General features: G+C 32.9%; 1 protein-coding gene across 1 annotated transcript in view; it reads right to left on the reverse strand.

Moving 5' to 3' along the window:
• Positions 1 to 850: 850 nt before the first annotated feature.
• Positions 851 to 19,772, reverse strand: part of TMF1 (TATA element modulatory factor 1) — a 35,366-nt gene continuing 16,444 nt past the window's right edge. The window contains exons 6-17 of the mRNA XM_040247223.1: positions 17,856 to 17,998; positions 17,437 to 17,603; positions 16,991 to 17,147; positions 12,674 to 12,766; positions 11,810 to 11,966; positions 8,341 to 8,533; positions 7,440 to 7,509; positions 7,120 to 7,212; positions 6,162 to 6,263; positions 5,729 to 5,881; positions 4,261 to 4,386; positions 851 to 3,690 (exon numbers count right to left, since the gene is read on the reverse strand). Coding sequence (XP_040103157.1) covers positions 3,547 to 3,690; positions 4,261 to 4,386; positions 5,729 to 5,881; positions 6,162 to 6,263; positions 7,120 to 7,212; positions 7,440 to 7,509; positions 8,341 to 8,533; positions 11,810 to 11,966; positions 12,674 to 12,766; positions 16,991 to 17,147; positions 17,437 to 17,603; positions 17,856 to 17,998 — 1,598 coding nt within the window. The 3' untranslated portion in view covers positions 851 to 3,546. The remainder of the gene's footprint in view (positions 3,691 to 4,260; positions 4,387 to 5,728; positions 5,882 to 6,161; positions 6,264 to 7,119; positions 7,213 to 7,439; positions 7,510 to 8,340; positions 8,534 to 11,809; positions 11,967 to 12,673; positions 12,767 to 16,990; positions 17,148 to 17,436; positions 17,604 to 17,855; positions 17,999 to 19,772) is intronic.

The following is a 19,772-nucleotide window of genomic DNA, read 5'->3' on the forward strand; positions in this document are numbered from 1 at the left end:
AAGACACACTCCTTGGAAGGAAAGTTATGACCAACCTAGACAGCATATTAAAAAGCAGAGACATTACTTTACCAACAAAGATCCATCTAGTCAAGGCTATGGTTTTTCCAGTAGTCATGTATGGATGTGAGAGTTGGACTATAAAGAAAGTTGAGTGCCAAAGAACTGTGGTGTTGGAGAAGACTCTTGAGAGTCCCTTGGACTGCAAGGAGATCCAACCAGTCCATCCTAAAGGAGATCAGCCCTGAATATTCATTGGAAAGACTGATGTTGAAGCTGAAACTCCAATACTTTGGCCACCTGATGTGAAGAGCTTACTCATTTGAAAAGACCCTAATGCTGGGAAAAATTGAGGGCAGGAGAAGGGGATGACAGAGGATGAGATGGTTGGATGGCATCATGAACTCAATGGACATGAGTTTGGGTAAACTCCAGGAGTTGATGGTGGACAGGGAGGCCTGGCGTTCAGGGGGTCTCAAAGAGTCAGACACGACAGAGTGACTGAACTGATACTGGTTATATCTGTTATTTGAATACAGAAATATTTTAAGACTTTTAGAAGAATATCTTGATACACTTTAAGACCTTAAAAAGACACAAATCATCCTTACAGTAATTATACAAGAAGGTAAATTCTTACAATTATATTTTCTAAAAACATATCTTCATTAGGAAAACTATGCTGAATTCTTATAAAACTCTGAGTAAAATAACTCATAAAAAATCTGGACTTACCCTCATTTTCTTAAAATAAGAACTTCAAAGTTATACAAGTCATCTATCTTCATAAAACAGAACTGTCTTTACTCATTGATACCACTCTACATCATGTTAAAAATGAAATACATTATTACTACTTTAAAATCTTTATTCAAATCAGAATCATGCTTATTATTTACATTATCTTTCATTTAGAATTAAAATATAGTATCAATTAAAATATAATACCAAGTAGTTTTAAATCATACTTTTAGCCCTTTACAAAATATGAAGTTAAAGTTGTTATATTTTAAAACTGAACAAAATTAGGGAAATTAGACTCAAATGAAAATGAAAAATTATGACACGTTAGAACATACATGTACACATACTAGACAAAGAGTAGTAAAACAAGATAAAGTATAGTCACTTTCTATTTTTCTTTTGTCTATTTTCTATATATTATAAATCACATACTTTTAATTAAAATTATGTAAATAAAACTTTCAATTAATAAGTGCCAAATGAAGGATTATAAGAGAAAACTTTTCCTGAACTTTTCTCACTTACTTAAACTATATGTTTCCCTAGGTCAGAAATTTCCCATATTTAGAATATCTTAAAAATCAAAGATTTGATGCATCCCCACATGCTACACTCTATACAATTTGAAGTTCTCTAGAAAGAGGTAAAGAGAAAGAAAGAAATGGTACTCTCAATTTAGCTTCCCAAGAGTTAGAAGGATGCCCATAATCTGTGCTTACTTGTCTATATGGAAATGACAATGTTCATACCTTTTACTCTTTTTTTAAATATTCTTATCATTATTGATTTATATTATCTATTTTCTTTCAAGAATGGAAACATCTGACTGCAAACTATTTTCTTATCTATTAAAATACAAATATCTTCTAGAATATGGATAGATAATTTTTAATGACAAACAGCAAAATACAGCAACCAATATCCAATAGGTATTCTGCCACTTAGTGGAGTTTTTCAAGAAAGCAATTGGTATACATTCTCAATTTATAGATGTATTGGAAAATCTAAACATATAATAAAACAAACTCATTTATGAATATCAGCTATTAATTTGTGGATAAAGAACATTATATGGTAATATACAGTCAATGACTTAAATAGCTGCTGTTATTTTTAAATTAAACTAAAAACACCATAAAATTTTAAGTTGAATTGATTTTATTAATGTTAATAAGGATTAAGAAAAGAGAATGTTTAATATTATAAAATTATAAAGTAAAGGAATTTTATCTCAATCTTTTCTCCACTGAAGGATTTTTTTCCCCCTCTTCATTAATGGATACCATAAAAGAACAATTTCATAATTCCTAAACTTCTGGTTTCAAAAACTTGATAGAATTTTGCAACTTGTGTTTCCTGTATTTTCTAATTCTGTAAATTTCCTATTGCTATCAATTTTGTCATTCTGTCAACCCCTGAATATTAATAATAATTTTTGAAAAAGAAAAGCTCTTTTACTGCTTTTTACCACTAAAATATAGAAAATGAATTTTATGAATTTGGCTCACACTGAAAGAATATTTATTAATGCTACAAATCAGAGATCCAATGACAGAAATACTGTCTCGAATTCAAAAAGAACAAAAATGAGGTCACTTGAATTGCCCTGAAAAGCATTCCACAATCTCCAGCATGGCTTACTTGTAGCTATACTCTAAAGTTCTAGTGTTTAAAATGTAACTAAAAAATAAGTGAGAGTTCTTATTTTCAAGTAAAGGCATCTAAATGACTTTAAGTAATAAAATCTATCAAAATATTTCACAAATCTAAAACACAGCTGAGAAGGAATAGCTATTTTTTCAGCTATTCTACACTGTTTTTGATTTTAAAGGTCCAAGAAAAAAATTAAATGATAAACTACAGAAAACTGCAAAATCTCGAACTTAACTCCTATAATTTCTCTATTTTGTTACGAATATTATTATGAATGTCAACATTTACTTTTAATGTGCCAAAAATAAGACTTTACAAAATGTGAACAATTAAAAAGAAAATTACAGTAGTAATTTTATTTCTTTTGATTCATTTTATAGGGTACTAAAACAACACCTCTTCAAAAACCACTAAAATGTTAATGAAGTTATCACAAAATCTTTTTAAGTAGATTTTTCCACTATTCAATTATGTCTAGATAACTCTGAATAGCTACAGCTTTCTCCAAATAGATACCAAAGTTTGTACAGACTTAATTGTGAAATCTGACTGAATTAAAACTTGAGATCACAAAAATTTGTAAGTTTTAATTATTTACCTTTTAAACTTCAGACTTTTTTTAAAGAAAAAAATTAGTTCAAAATTTTAATAACTGCAGATTTAGTAATATTTTTACTTGAAAACAATGTCCATTTTCATGAATCGCAATTAAGATATATTGAAGATTTAAATGTGAAAGATTTCAAAGTGTCAACATTACTATAACTCTTTAAATGTTCTCAATATATACAAAAACATACAAATTATAGATACAATTAGTTATATATCTACAGTACAACATATGAACCATTCTCCTTCTCTAACCATACTGATATGAGGATCAAGTAATAAATCTCTGTGCTATTCAAGGCAAAAAAAAAAAGACCTTTTAAAAAATAAATCTTTTAAAGAATAGTTTTAAAAATAAAGTTCAAATATTGCACAAAATAATTTAACTGGAAATATTACTATATACTATAAAAGAATTTTTTCAATTTTTTAACACTACAGTAAATTCCACCTTCTAATTCTATAAAAGAATTTATTGGATATCTGCACGTAGATATTAAATGTTTACATTCAGTTTGATAGGAATGTAATTTGCAGAAGTTAACTGAGTCTTTGTCTTAAAAGTTCATCTATTTGAGTCTTATACATATTTTTTACATCTTCAAGATCTAATCGAAGTTCTTCTGCCTCTTCTGCTTTTTCTCCATACATCTGCAGAATAGTGTTGTATCTTTGATCCAAATCCTATAAAATATATTTGTTTATAACTTTTAAATAATGGCACAGAAAATCTTTAATATTATATTTATATTATCATAAATAAGCCACCAGTAAAGACATTATAATCTAAATAAAAGTATATAGTCATCTCTCATAAAAATTAAACTTGCACTTTAGTCTGTTAGAATAAAAGACTAAAAAAAAAATACTAGACTAGATGGCTATTAATCTTAACATATCTCTTCACTAAATCTACAATTCTCCCCATATGTAGCTTAATCTGTCTTTTCTCCCATTAATTTCAGCACATTTGATGCAATTTAAATGTATGATGCCCTGTAGTTTTATATGGCATTTACCCCCAAAGAAAATATATTCTCATATATAGGTTAATAGCAATTGGCAATCCAAATATGCTAACTGTGAGGATACATTTAACATTAATCAATAAAATATTACTCAGATCATGCAAAAGTTCAGGATTATTAAAGCCTTGGCCAAATGAAATCTAGTTATTTTCCTATGCTGGGACTAAACATGATTGTGAAAAACCACTGTGCATGTAAACTAAAAATAAGAGTGAAGGATACTTACCCTTAGCTGCATTCGAAGTTTGGGTATCTCCTTCACTTTCTCTTCAAGTTCGTCATTTTGATTTGTTAATTTAACTAGCTCTTCAGCCATTATGGAGCGTGTTTTTTCTAGATTGCCAATTTCTAGCTGAGGCATATTACCAGAGAGTGATTTAAATCGAATATATCTTGTTTAATAATCCCACTAATATAAACATATGTAATGTGCTAATTTTTAAGAAATAGATATGTGAATATATAACCAAGAACAAGCTCTTTCTTAAATAAAAGGAAATAGTGGCACAAAAAGGGTTTCAACTTTCCTCAGAGGTATATCATCCACAGGATTTAGATTTACTATGAGAGAGAAAGAACTAAAGAAAATTTTATAATCTGTTTGTAACATGCAACTCTAATTTTTCTCTAATCTAAGGAAATAGCAATATATTTCAGTTATTCTATGGTTTAGTCCCTAGATTGCGTCCAACTCTTGCGACCCCATGGACCGTAGCCTGCCAGGCTTCTCTGTCCATAAGGTTCTCCAGGCAAGACTACTGGAGTGGGTTGCCATTTCCTTCTCCAGGGGATCTTCCTGACCCAGAGATCAAACCCGGATCTCCTGTAGTGCAGGCAGATTCTTTACCGACTGAGCTACCAGGGAAGCAAAAACTAACTTTAACGTAGTGCCAACTGTGTAGGTCATATTGGTAAGAACTTATAAACTACCAAAGAAGTTTGTTTGCACCCTCAAGCGTTACACAGGGCTACATAAACATAAAAGGTATTAAGATCATGCTGATCTATTTTCTTCCAATTCAAGGACATCTTCTTTAATGAGTTATATTTTCAGCTAACTAAAATCGTAAAATAAGAACAGAAAAGTTCTCCTTTTGAGTGTATCAAGTTTAACAATGAAAACAGGTAAATAAAACATTTTAACATTTCTCATCACATTAAGTTTATGAAAAGCAAGATGAGATAAGAGGACGTCCCACTCACACTCTTTCCCTTTTTGTATAGCAGGTTACAGTTCTAATCTCTCTCATCACCTTTGTTCTTTCCTCATAGGGGGTGCTGCAGTAACTTATCTACGAGGTGAATCTGGGAAGAATTAAATGGCTATGCTCAGCTCAGCAACTTACCTTTTGTCATGTCTGGAAAAAGCTGCCTGCAAGGAGCTCTCTGCTTCTAGATGCCTCTAAGTCTTACTGAGGCAGGCTACCTATCACATGTGGGGAGGCCTACTCTAGCCTATCATTTTCTGTGACAGTCTCCCAAATTCTGGCACTCAGCAGACCCATTTGACTTTCATCCTTGGCTAATTTCTCCAACCAGCCTTTATTGTTAATATACATGATTTATTTGGGGCTTTATAGGCCACTATCACTTTATTTCTCAATTTGCTCAAAAAGCAGGTGGAAATGAAGGATGCAACTTACTGGGCCTCAAAATTTCATTTACTTGTATAGCACATTTCATTTTTACAATACCTGTAAATGAGAAATTTCTCCTTCCCTTAGCTTCAGCTGAGACTGTAGATTTTCAATAATGCTTGATCCCGCTCCCATCCTTACAGCATCATAAAGATTGCTTCCATTTGCTGACATAGACATTGGTCCAAATGAGTGATCATGAGGCTCATCCTATGTTAATTAAAGAAAGTACATACAGTTATTTAGCTACTATAGACTATGCACAAGGTTCAAACAAAATGGTTTGGTCAGTTCTTGCTTTAAATTGTCTATGATTTTCTTAAAGGCAGAAAATTTTCTCTATTTCCCCAGTGCAATTAGCACTCCCTTACAAAAATGCAGATAAATTGTTCATAGAACGCCAAGGTCATGGTGAGAGCCAAACTACTACCCTGCACACTCTCTTTATTATTATTCAACTTAAGAATGCATACAAAAAATAAAACATCACCTGAGACAGAAAAGATGTCTGTAGGCCTGCCATTTCAACTCCACTTATCGAACTTGAACGTGATATTGTAGGAGTGCTAGAAACAGAAAACGGTTTCCGCTCCTTAGGGTATAAAGAAAAAAAAATTAAATTCAGATTAAAGGGTAAAATGTTAAATAAAAAAGCAAGAAACTTTCCTAGGATCAATGACAACAAAGATTCATTCTAATTTCCTCATAAAATGGTTACAGATATGATTTCTGAAGTCTTATCAAAAGCACAATTATTTAGTAATTTAAAAGTATAGACAAACTTGATCAAATCATCACAGGACTCATTTATATTCTACAATATAATTTGGTTTATGTTTAATGAAATGTGAGTGTTTTTAACAGAGCAATTATATGAACTGTTTCATATTATATAACATATCACCAATTAAACATATTTCTCTAGAATAAGATTACCAAGATATACAAACTAACGTTTCTGGCTTATCCATTTTATTTTTACTGTATTTTAGACCAAATAAATTTAGAAGGTAGTCTCAATGTAGATATAGGTGGTTTTAACATATTACGCTAATTACTGAGTATACTCCTTTAAATACAGGAAACTCACGTTAGAAAAATTACCTTCATTAACCAGAAACAAAGTGAACAAACCAGTTTCACACCCAGGTGCCTATGGGCCAAATGAGGTGCATCAGTATCAGTGAGAGACCACAAAATTCATTTAAAAAGGGACAAGACATTCCATAATTCATCTCCTAGAAATTACAGATCTCTTTGTATAAACTCAAGTCACTTTGGATCTACTCTGAGGAGAACACTGATTATACTACTAGAATTCATCACTATACTGACTTTAAATGTTAAGAAATGGTATGTATAAAGTTTAGCTTGAATTACAAAACAATGACTAATCCCAAGAGCTACTAACTGGTTACATCAAAAAAGAAAATAACAAAATTTAATACCTTTTCTTTTACTGCTTCTTGAGTGAAAATTGCTTTCTTCCTCTCTTGTTCAACTTTCATTTTCTCCATTTCTAACTGACTATTCAACAGTGTCTAATGGAGAGAGACAGTCAGGTTATTTCTGTGAATCTAAGTCATCATAAGTCAATCTCCAAATTAGGAATATAAGGTACACAGTCTTATTTGTTCTACCACTAAAGACCCAAGTACCAAAAGCAGAAACATCACCCATTTCATGTTGTCATCTCATTAACTTGCTACCATTCCCAACCATTCTCTAATGGAAGCTCTAAGAGGTAAGTGAACACTAACAGCAATACCTTTTCTTTCCTTGTCTCTTCAAGTGTTCTTACATATTCATCTTTTAGGTTTTCTAATTCAACCTGGTACCTATTAAGCCAAAGGGAATTAAACAAAAAAAGATGATAGTACAGACTATTAAAAACATACTACTATATTACCTCTAGTTACATACTTAGTAGTCATTTTTATTATCAACTTGATTTTCCAACTGTATTTTCCAGATTACCTGGGTTATATTCAGAAGCTAAACTACCATGTCTGTGTATTTTTTGGTTCTTTGGGTTAAGACTTCATTTTAAAAGAGACTTCCTAAATAGAATTTCGAATACCACCATTCCATATTAATATGTTCAGATTCTACAAAAGCATTATGGAGTTCTACGAAAATGTCTGCAAAAGTTCATATTCTTTAGTTTATAAATCATTTTCCCCTGACTACTTTTTTAAAAAGTAAAACTTCCAAAGAACTCTCAGGATAAAACCTGTCCTCACAGCCTTAATTAACTTCACACAGATGGACGTTACAGCTTGTGATTTCCAAAGAGCCCAGACGTTTATTTAGAAAGAGGAACAATGCTTAAACCCTTGTCATACACAAATAACTCCAGTGTGTGGTCTTCAACTACTTTGTGGTCACAGACTCCTTCAAAAAAATCTGATTAAAGCAATGAATCCTTTCCCTAGAAAATGCAAATACATTCAAAACATGCCGCACATGTTCAAGAGACTATACAAGGTTCAGTGAATCCTAAACCTAACTTGGTTCCACATCCTAATTAGTAATGACTCTGACATTAAACACTAAAAGTATGTATTTCCAGTTCTCAGTGCCATGAAGTTAAAAACCAACAGCATATTTTTTAAGTGCTTTAAAATGTCAAGAAGCTATCAAGAGTAACACTCAAGAAACATGCTCACCTATTATTTTCATCCTCTAGTTTTCTTAGCCTATTTTTCTCTGATTCTAGCTGAGCCTGAAATCTACTATTTTCTTGTCTTAAGAGAGAATTTTGTGACTCCATGGAAGACATTTGAATTTTGTTAGCAAGAAGTTCTTCTGTGGCCGCACGTTCTCTCTCAACTGCAGCTGCCAACAAGGTCTGGGATTCACCTGATGGTAGGATAAGTAAGAAATTTCAATCATATATTCATATATTCAAGAGGCCAAGATAATAATACCAAACAGATTCTGACTTCAAACTTCTAATGATGCAAATAGCCACACTTAAAACTGTTTAAATATTCAATGAGTAAGGCAGACTTGCCTACAGAGACAAATTTTACAAATCTTAATTTATAGGTGCGTTACCATTTTTTTCACCAATATATTTTAATTTTAAAGTGGAGTCATGTATCAGCAGAGTAGTGAATCAACAGTGCTGGATCAACTGGATAGTCAAAGGCAAAAAAAAATAACCTCAAACTAATCTTCACAACATATATGAAAATTAACTCAAATGGATTACATACTTAAAAGTAAAATAAAATATATTGAGGGGAGGGGCAAAACAGGTGAAGGGGATTAAGAGGTACCAACTACCAAGTATAAAATAGGTAAGCTGCAAGGATGTAATGTACAGCACAGGGAATATAGCCAATATTTCATCAAACTTAATATGAAGTCTGATCTATAAAAATGTCAAATTACTATTGTATACCTGAAACTAATATAATACTGTAAGTCAACTATATTTCAGTTTTTTTTTAAATCATAAAATTTTTAGGAAAAAAATCAAAGAAATCTACAGGATCCAAGGATAGGCAAAGAGTACTTTGGTTTAACACAAAACCATGAGCCATAAAGAGAAAAACTTATAAATCAGACTTCCTCAAAATTTTAAACTTTGGCTCAATGTGAAAAAAATGAAAAGACAAGCTACATACTTGGAGGAAATAAATACAAACCATATTATCTAAGACTAGTATCTAGATTACATAAAGAAGCCTCAAAACTCACTAGTTAAAGTATAAATGGTCCAATTAGAAAATGGTCAACAGACACAGTTTACTGAAGAGGATGTACTAATGGAAAATAAGCATATAAAATGTCATTCACCATCTTTCATGAGGAAAATGCAAATTAAAATCATAATAAGGCATCATTACACCCCTGTCTGAATGACTAAAAGAAAAAATAGGGGCAAACACCAAAAGAAAATGCTGGCAAGGATGTAAAGAAACTAGATTACTCTCAGAGACACAGCCACTTTGGAAAACATTTTGGCATTTGCTCAAAAAACTAAGTACACAACTAGACATACAACCCAGAAATTGCACACATGGGCATATATCCAGAGAAATGAAAACTTAAGTTCACACTAAAACCTGTACACAAATGTTCATTACAGCTTGATCTGCACAAACTCTAGATACAGCCCAGACAGCCTTTGTTAGGTAGATGGTCAAACAAGATGTGCTATATATAAACACAGAAAAAATACTCAGCAGTAAAGACTAAATCTCTAATATACACAAGAACTTGCATGAATCTTCAGGGAATTATACTGAGCAAAAAAAGCCCATTCCCAAAATGTCACATATTATACAATTCTATTTATATAACATTTTGAAATTCCAAAAGTTTAGAAATAGAGGATTAGTGATTGCCAGAGATTTGGGACTGGGAGGGAAGGCCAAGAGGGTGGTAGCACAGTTTTAATGGGCAAAATGAGGGGTCTTTGTGGTGTTTGAACTATTCAATATCTTGACTGTAGTGACAGATACATGAACCCACATGTTGTCAACTTGTATAAAACTTAATACACACATAGACATAAACACACATATATAGACAAGAGAGTACCAGTATTCTGGGCAAATCAGAATAAAATCAGAAGGTTGTTTCAATGTCAAAACCTTGGTTGTGATATTCTACTACAATTTTGCAAAACATTAACACTTGAGTATTGGGGAAAGTGTGCAAGGGACCATTTCATATCACTTCTGCATATATTATAACTATGTATGAATCTAGTTATCTCAATTGAAAATTTCAACTTAAAAAAAAAAAAGACTAGTGGATAAAATTTTGAGATTTAACCAAGGCAAAAATTTTCATATTTTTCCCCACTAAAGTTGACCCAGTCGTATCTCTGTTTTACATTATATATTCTTTTCTATACTGTATCTGTGCTCTTATTTATAGCATTATAAAGTATGTTTGTCCTGTGGCTTTGCCTGCACTGTAGCACAATACCATACGCACTCTCAGGTAAAAGCCACAGAAATAACAGCTTCTAGCTTCAATTTTATTGCTAAATAAGTATTTGTTTTAGAAGGTGTCATTTTCAGAGATCTCATACTTCATATCAAATCAGTCTCAAAAAGCTGTCCAACATAAATGACAGACCTAAAATTTATATCTAGAAATTAAACAGTAGATGAAGGTTCATCTGTTCAGGGATTTTTCTTTTTAAGCAGATGAATCTATTTCAGACAAAATCTTACATGAAACTACAAGGAAAAAAAAAAAAAGGTAGTCAAAGGAGGCACTACTTTCATTAAAGAGGCCTGGAGGAAGCCCAGCACGTTACTTATCGAGCTTCCCTCTCACCATGACAGCCAGCACTAAGACATACAAGAGATCTACTGAACACTGTTTCAAACCCACTAATCTAGCTCACCCCTCATGATTTTATAGGGCGTAGTCCAAAGAAGGTAAATGACTTGCTCCAGAGTGTTTGGCTGGATGATTGAAAACAAACCATAAAACCTATGACTCCAAATGTTTTGACACCCATTCACGTCGGCTTTTATCACTACACCATGATGTCTCTCAAATTACACTTAATTTTAGGCATAGAAAAGAAACAGGAATTTTTCACCATTTGCTAGCTTCTGGGATATCTAATATATACATATTCTACATGTTTGTGCTTGAGTAAGTATCTTGGAAAAAAAATTTTCTTTTCATTAACAGCACAGGGTATATTTGTAAAGAAGCAAAATATGGAATCTTAAGACTTCATAACATCTGTCTACCACAATCTGAACTTGATTTAACTTAGACCTATCTCTGCTCTTGGAATCCCACCACTGACTAGAATCATATCTGATCTCTACCTCCTACACTACCGCCGACAAGCTAAAACAAGGTCAGATTTAGCAATGGACAAGGAAACAATAGAGTGCAAAAGTTTGTAAAAATGAGCAAAAGAATGACAAGAAAGTATTTTAGATAGTACCTGACACATTATGTAAGGCATGGTTTGAAGAGTCAATTAAGATATTAGAAAATAAATGTGAGAGAGAAAAGGTCAAAATCTACAAGTGAACACAAAATAAAACCATCAGATTCAGTGAATTTCAATTTCATGCCATTACCCTAATTCTAAAACAGGATGAAGGGCTTAAGAACTGCATTGAGCTTAAGAACTAAAGCAGTTACCAAGTCTATCAGAAAGATTCTTCTCTAACTTCTCCCATGATGACGTCTGGGACCCTAGAGTTGCTTGCAAATTTTCTATCTGTCGAAGCAATGGTCTTGTTGTTGATGAAACACTTTGACTCAGTTCTTGGTTTCGATTCTCTGCTTCCTGGAGTCTCTGAATTATGACATTCTTAAGTCATTATTACTGACAGCAGTAAAAACACTAAAAATGCTAGCAAACAAACTTTATGAGAGATTTTGGGAAAAAATTATTTGTTTTCTATTACTTTCTAACTATTCAATCCTTAAGTTATAGTTAAGTTGCATAATGGAGTAACTAAGTATGTACTTCTTTTCAAAGCATTTCTATGTAATGACAGCCTTTGATTACCTTAAGGTAATAAAGAGTATCATCCAAACTTCTTAGTAGTTGCCTTCTCTCTAAATATTTCTAAGTATTTATAAAAACAGGAAGATCAATATGAGTGGAATTTTCTCCCCCTTCTCCTGCACAACTTCACTGACTGAAATCAACAGAGTAGTAGCATAAAAATTAGGCATTGCTTTCTGCCCCAGAGTAATCAAAAACTGATAATAATTAATCAATCAGCCATTACAAATGAAAAAAAAACAATATACTTCATATCTATCATGATAAAATTACTTTCTAGAAAACAAAATTAGTTTTTTTCTTCTAAATTTTTGAAGTGCCCACTCTGATTTTATTCACATAAACCACATAAAAATACAGAAAATGAAGAGTATGGCAGAAATCTCCTCAACTCAAAGAACATTACCCAGTTAAGTCATTTATTATTTTTAGAAAAACACTTAGAAAAACACATCTCAAGATTTGTATTTTAGGGAAACTCTGACAAGTACCTGCTGGAGTTCACTGATCTCATGGCGTAAATAATCCTCTTTTCTGGCAGCTGTTTGCTCTGCACGTTGCAGTGCCAGCCTAAGGTCCCCCACCTGCAAGAAGAGAACCAACACACTATCACAACCAACATCAAGTATTATCTATAACTTCCTGCTATTATCTTTTATGTTGTGTTGACTTATGATTCATATATAATATGCTATGCTATCCAATGAGCATTTACATGCAATTATCACCTATCTCATTCTTCAGGCAATCCCTGAACCACATGTACTCAATACGTACTTATGAAAGCACAATAGCTGTACACAGATACACACATGAGCATATACATATGTACAAGGTCCAGACACTGACATACAATATAGGAGGAAACACAGTGCATCCATAAATGTTTGCAGTGTAAGGCAGAATGTGATAGGAACTATATGAGCTATAAAAACTGGCTGCTATGTTCACACACAGCTGCACAGGTTGTAAACTTGCTACAGCCTTTACAGAAAGCATATGGCAACATATTGAAAGAATCATCAAACTTTTTACATTCTTTCATCTGATCATCCTAGTCCTGAGAATTCACTCTACAGAAACAGATCTATAAACATACAAAAATATTCTCTACACTGTCAGCTAGACTAACAAAAACAAAACAAGAAGTACTGCGAATACCCATTAGCAGTAATTTATTTTTGCCAATGTTGATACAACATGAATATGCCCAATAAAAATTAATATGACCACAAAAAACATGCATAAATGTACAATTTAATCTTAAATGAAAAAAACTACAAAATAATATGAAAAAAGTGTGAAACTGTTTGTCACTCAGTCATGTCCAACTCTGCAACCCCATGGACTATATAGCTCGCCAGGCTCCTTCGTCTATGGAATTCTCCAGGCAAGAATATTGGAGTGGGGCCATTCTCTTCTCCAGAGGATCTTCCCAACCCAGGGATCAAACCCACATCTCCTGCATTGCATGTAGATTCTTTACCATCTGAGCCACCAGGGAAGCTCATATCAAATTATAAAAAATATGTATATAGAGATAAGGACAAGAAATTAATACACAAACTGACAGTACTTATAAAAGGTGATATTTGAATGGTAGCCCCATGCACTCTTTATCTCAATTCTCTCAATCTTTCTTTATTGTCCCAATGTATTTTTAATTTAAAATATTAATATTTTATCTATCCCAGTGAGGGAGCAGCAGAAACACAAGGGGTATATGGACCATGGTGTGATCTACAACAGCAAAATATTGGAAACAACCCCAATATACATTAATAGGAACTGACTGAATGGTACAGTCACAGAATGATAAACTATAAAACTGTAAAAAGAAATTAAAAAAAAAATTCTATGCTGTATCATGAAATGATCACCAGGATATTTTCTTAAGTACATAAAGCAATCTATAAAATAGTATATTAACAAAGAGAAAGCTATATTTTATGTATAAAGGATGTGTGCTCAATCACTCATTCATGTTAGACTCTTTGCAACTCCATGGATTGTAGCCACCAGGGTCCTCTGTCCATGGAATTTTCCAGGCAAGAACACTGGAGTGGGTTGCCATTTCCTTCTCCAGTAAACAGTAAACTATACATTATGTAGAAAAGATGAAAGAGATACAAATAAACATGTGTATAAGTGTATGTATATATACACACATTGAGGAGGAATATAAATAAATGTAGATATGGAATTTATTGCATTTACAAATAGAAACACTGAAAAAAAAACCTAATTGTAGTAAAATGGCTATTTATAGGCAAAGAAAGGGAATGGGGAGCGACTAATTTGGAAGCAAATGTTACCCTAGTATATTTTGCTGTGTAGCTTTCACTTTAGAATCATGTAAATGTTTTACATATTTATGTAAAATTAAATAAAAAATGCAATGAGATCAGTGAGGAAAGAATAGTCCTTTCATCACGTAGTACTGGACAATTTGATATTCACATGCAAAAGACCTAAATGTGAGAACTAAGACTATAAAAATCATAGAAGGAAATAGGTGAAAATCTGTGTGATCTTGAATTAGGCAAGAGGTTCTTAAATATATCAAAAGCACAAGGAACAAAACAAAAAAAAGTAAGTTGGACTTCATTAAAATTAAAAAACTTTTTTGTATCAAAGGACACTCTGAAGAAAGTGAAAGACAACATAGAAAGTGGGAGAAAAATATTTACAAATTCCACATTTGATAAAGGTCTAGTATGCAGAATCAGAGAAAGCAATGGCACCCGACTCCAGTACTCTTGCCTGGAAAATCCCATGGGCAGAGAAGCCTGGTAGGCTGCAGTCCATGGGGTCGCTAAGAGTCGGACACAACTGAGTGATTTCACTTTCACTTTTCACTTTCATGCATTGGAGAAGGAAATGGCAACCCACTCCAGTGTTCTTGCCTGGAGAATCCCAGGGATGGGGAGCCTGGTGGGCTGCCATCTATGGGGCTGCAAAGAGTCAGACACAACTGAAGCGACTTAGCAGCAGCAGTAGCAGTATGCAGAATATATAAGGAACTCTTACAAATGAACAATAAAAATGATAATATAAAAATGGGCAAAGGATTTAAATATTTGAATAAATTTCTCCAAAGGAGATACAGAAATCCAATAATCACATAAAAAGATGCTCAACATTATTAATAATTAAGGGAATATAAATTAATACCATAACAGATACCATATAACACCCCTAAAAGGGCTACAATGAAAAAAAAAAAGACAATGACAAATACTGGCAAGAATGTTGAGAAATTGAAACCCTCATATATACAGCTGGTGGGAATGTAAAATGGTTCAGCCACTGTGGATAAGTCTGGTTGTTCCTGAAAAAGTTAAATGTAAGATTAGCATATAACCCAAGGGTATAGATCTGAGAGAATTTAAAACATATGGTCACACAGAAATTTGTAAATTAATGTTTAGAGCAGCATTATTCATAATAACCTAAAAGTGTAAAAACTCCTGGGTGTACATCTAGAGGAAGTGAAAACACTAATTTGGAAAGATACACACCCTCCAATGTTTATAGCAGCATTGTTTACAATATCCAAGATATGGAAGCAAATAACTATCCATCAATAGATGAACAGATAAAAAGGTGTGATACATATATAGCTGAAATACTACTCAGCCATAAAAAAGACTGGAATTTTGTCATGTGCAGCAACAGGGATGGTGTGTATTATGATTAGTGAAATTAATCAGAGAACAAATACTGTATAATATCACTTATATGCGAAATCTAAAAAAACAAAACTAGTGAATATAACAAAAATGAAACAGACTCACAAATTTAAAGAACAAGCTAGTGATTACCAGAGGCAACAGAAAACAAGGGAGGGGAAAATCAGAAGTACAAGACTAAAAGGTACCACTGCCGCTGCTAAGTCACTTGTCATGTCCGACTCTGTGCAACCCCATAGACGGCAGCCCACCAGGCTCCGCAGTCCCTGGGATTCTCTAGGCAAGAACACTGGAGTGGGTTGCCATTTCCTTCTCCAATGCATGAAAGTGAAAAGTGAAAGTGAAGTCACTCAGTCGTGTCCGACTCTTTGAGACTCCATGGACTGCAGCCTACCAAGCTCCCCCATCCATGGGATTCTCCAGGCAAGAGTACTGGAGTGGGGTGCCATTGCCTTCTCCGTAAAAGGTACTACTACATATAAAATAAATAAGCTACATGATATATTGTACAGCAAGGGAAATATAGCCAGTATTTGATAATAACAAAAAATGGAATATAACCTTTAAAAAAATGTGAATCACTATGACATACACCTGAAATTTATATTATAAAATAACTATACTTCAATAAAATAAATAAAATTTAAGTGTAAATAACCCAAATATCTATCAATTGATGATTTTATAAGACAAAGCCTGACAAATGTTGCTTTTACTCCTTCATTTGAAGTCCATGGATTCATATAGATGCTATGAATGAGCTCAGGAGTTAAACAGATTCTCTGGAAATTATATGTAATGTTTAATATTTATCTGCATACATGCATTCTTTTGGTTAAGAATGTCCCTAGTTTTCATAGCACTCTCAAATAAGTTTGAAATTCATAAAAATAATAAGCAATACTGGTTTAATGTAAGCATCAATTTAACAACAGTTTAAAAAACTCACAATTAAATTTGGCACAATCTAGTATTCTTAGAAAGGTGCCCAATAAGATGATAAAGGAAATGCAACACATATGCCACTATATAAGGTTTTATTCAAATTAACTAATGGATTCTTTATTTTGCAGAAGCACAAAGATTTTTAAAGACTAATTATCATCCAATACTTACTTGAATTGCTAATGTTTCCTGCTGCTGACGGGATTCGTCTTGGGCCTTCTCCAGTGCTGCAGAAAGTTCTTCTTTAGCTCTCATTTCACGACTCAGAGCAGCTTCCTGGGCCTCACTATCCTTTGCAGCATTGGCTTTGTGGAGATCAGTAAGTTCTCTTAAAAATAGATAATTTTTTAATTTAAAATAATATACAGTTAATTACATGACCAAATTAATTAAGTTTCCATGTAGATTTCCATGAGATCTACAGAATGAGGAAGTTTACCATGTAATAAACACTGATTACAATGAGGACTCTCTGAAGCTTGCTTTAACCAGTCATAAGTCCATATACCAGGAAGCTTATAAATGTTATTAGTGATCAGATAATAAGAAAAGTGTTTCTTCCATTTATTGCTCTGATAATTATTTTCAATGAGTTGCATATTTGTTCATTTTCTTACTTGTATGCACTATCAAGAGCAGCCTGAATACTTCGGTTCTTTTCTTCAAGTTCATTAATGTCTACTTGAAGTCGGCCAAGGTCTTTCTCTTGGCGTTCTACCACAGAATTTAGTTTCTTAATATTTTCTCTATGTTGTTTCTCAACCTCTTCTTTGCCATCAAGGACCTATATTATAAGAAGAGACAAAGGTATATTTCAATAAAAAAAATACACCACAGTAAGTAACCATGTTCTAGGAATCTCAAGCACTGAATCAATAATAACGAAGAAAAACCTTAACATTCACTATTTACTTGCTTGAAAATTCCTCCCAAATGACATACCTCAATAATTCATTCCAAATATTTTATAACCCATGGCCAACTATTCATATTGGAAGTAACAGCAACATATATGTAGACAACGGTTAATATTCACCTGTTTTAAATGTTGTAACTCTTCTTCTAGCTCTTGAACTTTTTTGTTCAGCTTTGCAATAATATTTTCATTTTCTTTGTCTTTAGTTCTTAATTTCTTAATGATGTTAGAATTATGCAGCTGCTGTTTTGAAAGTTTCTCTCCTGGCAATGGCAAAAAGGTATAAGTTCAAATAATGATAATTCTCTAAGAATGTGAGTAGAATGTTTTCTCTAACCAGTGACAGAAAATGACAGAATATTTTTAAAATCACAATGCTGTAACAGTTAATGTTAAAGTGATTTGGACAGGAATCAGTGATTTGGACATGAATGCTAAAATTACTAGGCAGAAGGATGGTGTGGAATAAAATATTTACAGTCTTAAACAATCATTCCCACATATTATAAATTACAAAAGGAAAAAAGAAACGTGCTTTTACAACAGAGAAATCTGGTTATAATCTTAACCAAACATTCAATTCTGACATCACTAAACTGTGCTACAGCCTGACATTATGTGTCCACTGATGTGATGGAGTAGAAGGTGCACAATATCACCTATTATATTTACTAGAAATCTGATCTGAATCTAATCATGAAGAAAGTGACAAACTTCTAAACAGGGGATAGTCAACAGGACAACTGGACTCCACAAAATCTTGATGTCATGAAAAAAATATCCTAGATTAGAGGAAGACTGAAAGAATATAATTTCCAAATGCAATGAACTTTGATTGGATCTTGCTGCTGCTGCTGTTGCTGCTAAGTCGCTTCAGTCGCGATCGTATGGCAGAACAAATAACCAGACATGAGAGTCATTTTTAGAGACAACTGAGATAAAGCACAAAATACTGCAAGAATACACTTTTGAATTAATGCTGATTTTCTTAGATGAGATGACAATGTTGTGCCTGTCAAGAAAAATTGCCCTTGGGAGATGCAGACTGAAGAACTGAGGTGTGGACTACAGAGTCAATGCAATTTCTATCAAAATCCAAATGACATTTTTCACAAAAATAGAAAGAAAAAAAAAACCCTAAAAGTCATATGCAACCACAAAAGACCTCAAACAACCAAAGTGAGTCTGAGCAAGAACAAAGCTGGAGATATCACACTTCCTAATTTCCTAATTTCAAAGCATATGACTAAGCTATAGAAATCAGAACAGTATGGTAATGGTGTAAAAACAGACATATAGACCAATGGAACAAAACAGAGAGCTTAAAAAGTGATCTTCAACAAGGATGTCAAGAGTACAACCATGAGGAAAGGGCTGTTTCATCCATAAATGATACTGGGATATGCATATGCAGAAAAACTAAACACTATAGCATCATACATCAAAAATAAAAATCAACTCAAAATAGATTAAAGACTTAAATATAAAACCAGAAACTGTAAAACTACCAGAAGAAAACATAGGGAAAAAAAGGGAAAAGTTTTCTGACATAAGTCTTGGGAATTGCTTTTTGAATAGGATCCCAAAAGCATAGGCTACAAAAGCAAAAAAAGGATGTGTGAGGCTGTATCAAAGTAAAAAACTACTGCACATTAAAAGAAACAACAGAGTAAAAAGATAATCTACAGAATGGAAAAAAATATGTGCAAACCATACACTGATGAGGAATTAATATCCAAAATATGTAAGAATTCCTAGAACTTGATAGCAAAAAGAAAGCCAATTTTGAAAATGGGCTAAAGACCTGAAGAGACATTTCTCAAACAATGCATATGAATGGCCAAAAGGTATAGAAAAAGGTGCTCAACATCACCCACCAGCAGGGAAATGCAAATGAAAACTATAGTGAAACGCCATCTCATACCTGTCAGGACAGCCATTATCAAAAAGATAAAAGATAAATACTGGAGAGGATATGAAGAAAAGAGAACCCTTGAGTAACAGTGGTGACAATGCAAACTGGTATAGCCACTATAG

This window comes from Oryx dammah, unplaced genomic scaffold (assembly GCF_014754425.2).
Source record: "Oryx dammah isolate SB20612 unplaced genomic scaffold, SCBI_Odam_1.1 HiC_scaffold_9, whole genome shotgun sequence".
NCBI classification, from domain to species: Eukaryota; Metazoa; Chordata; class Mammalia; order Artiodactyla; family Bovidae; genus Oryx; species Oryx dammah.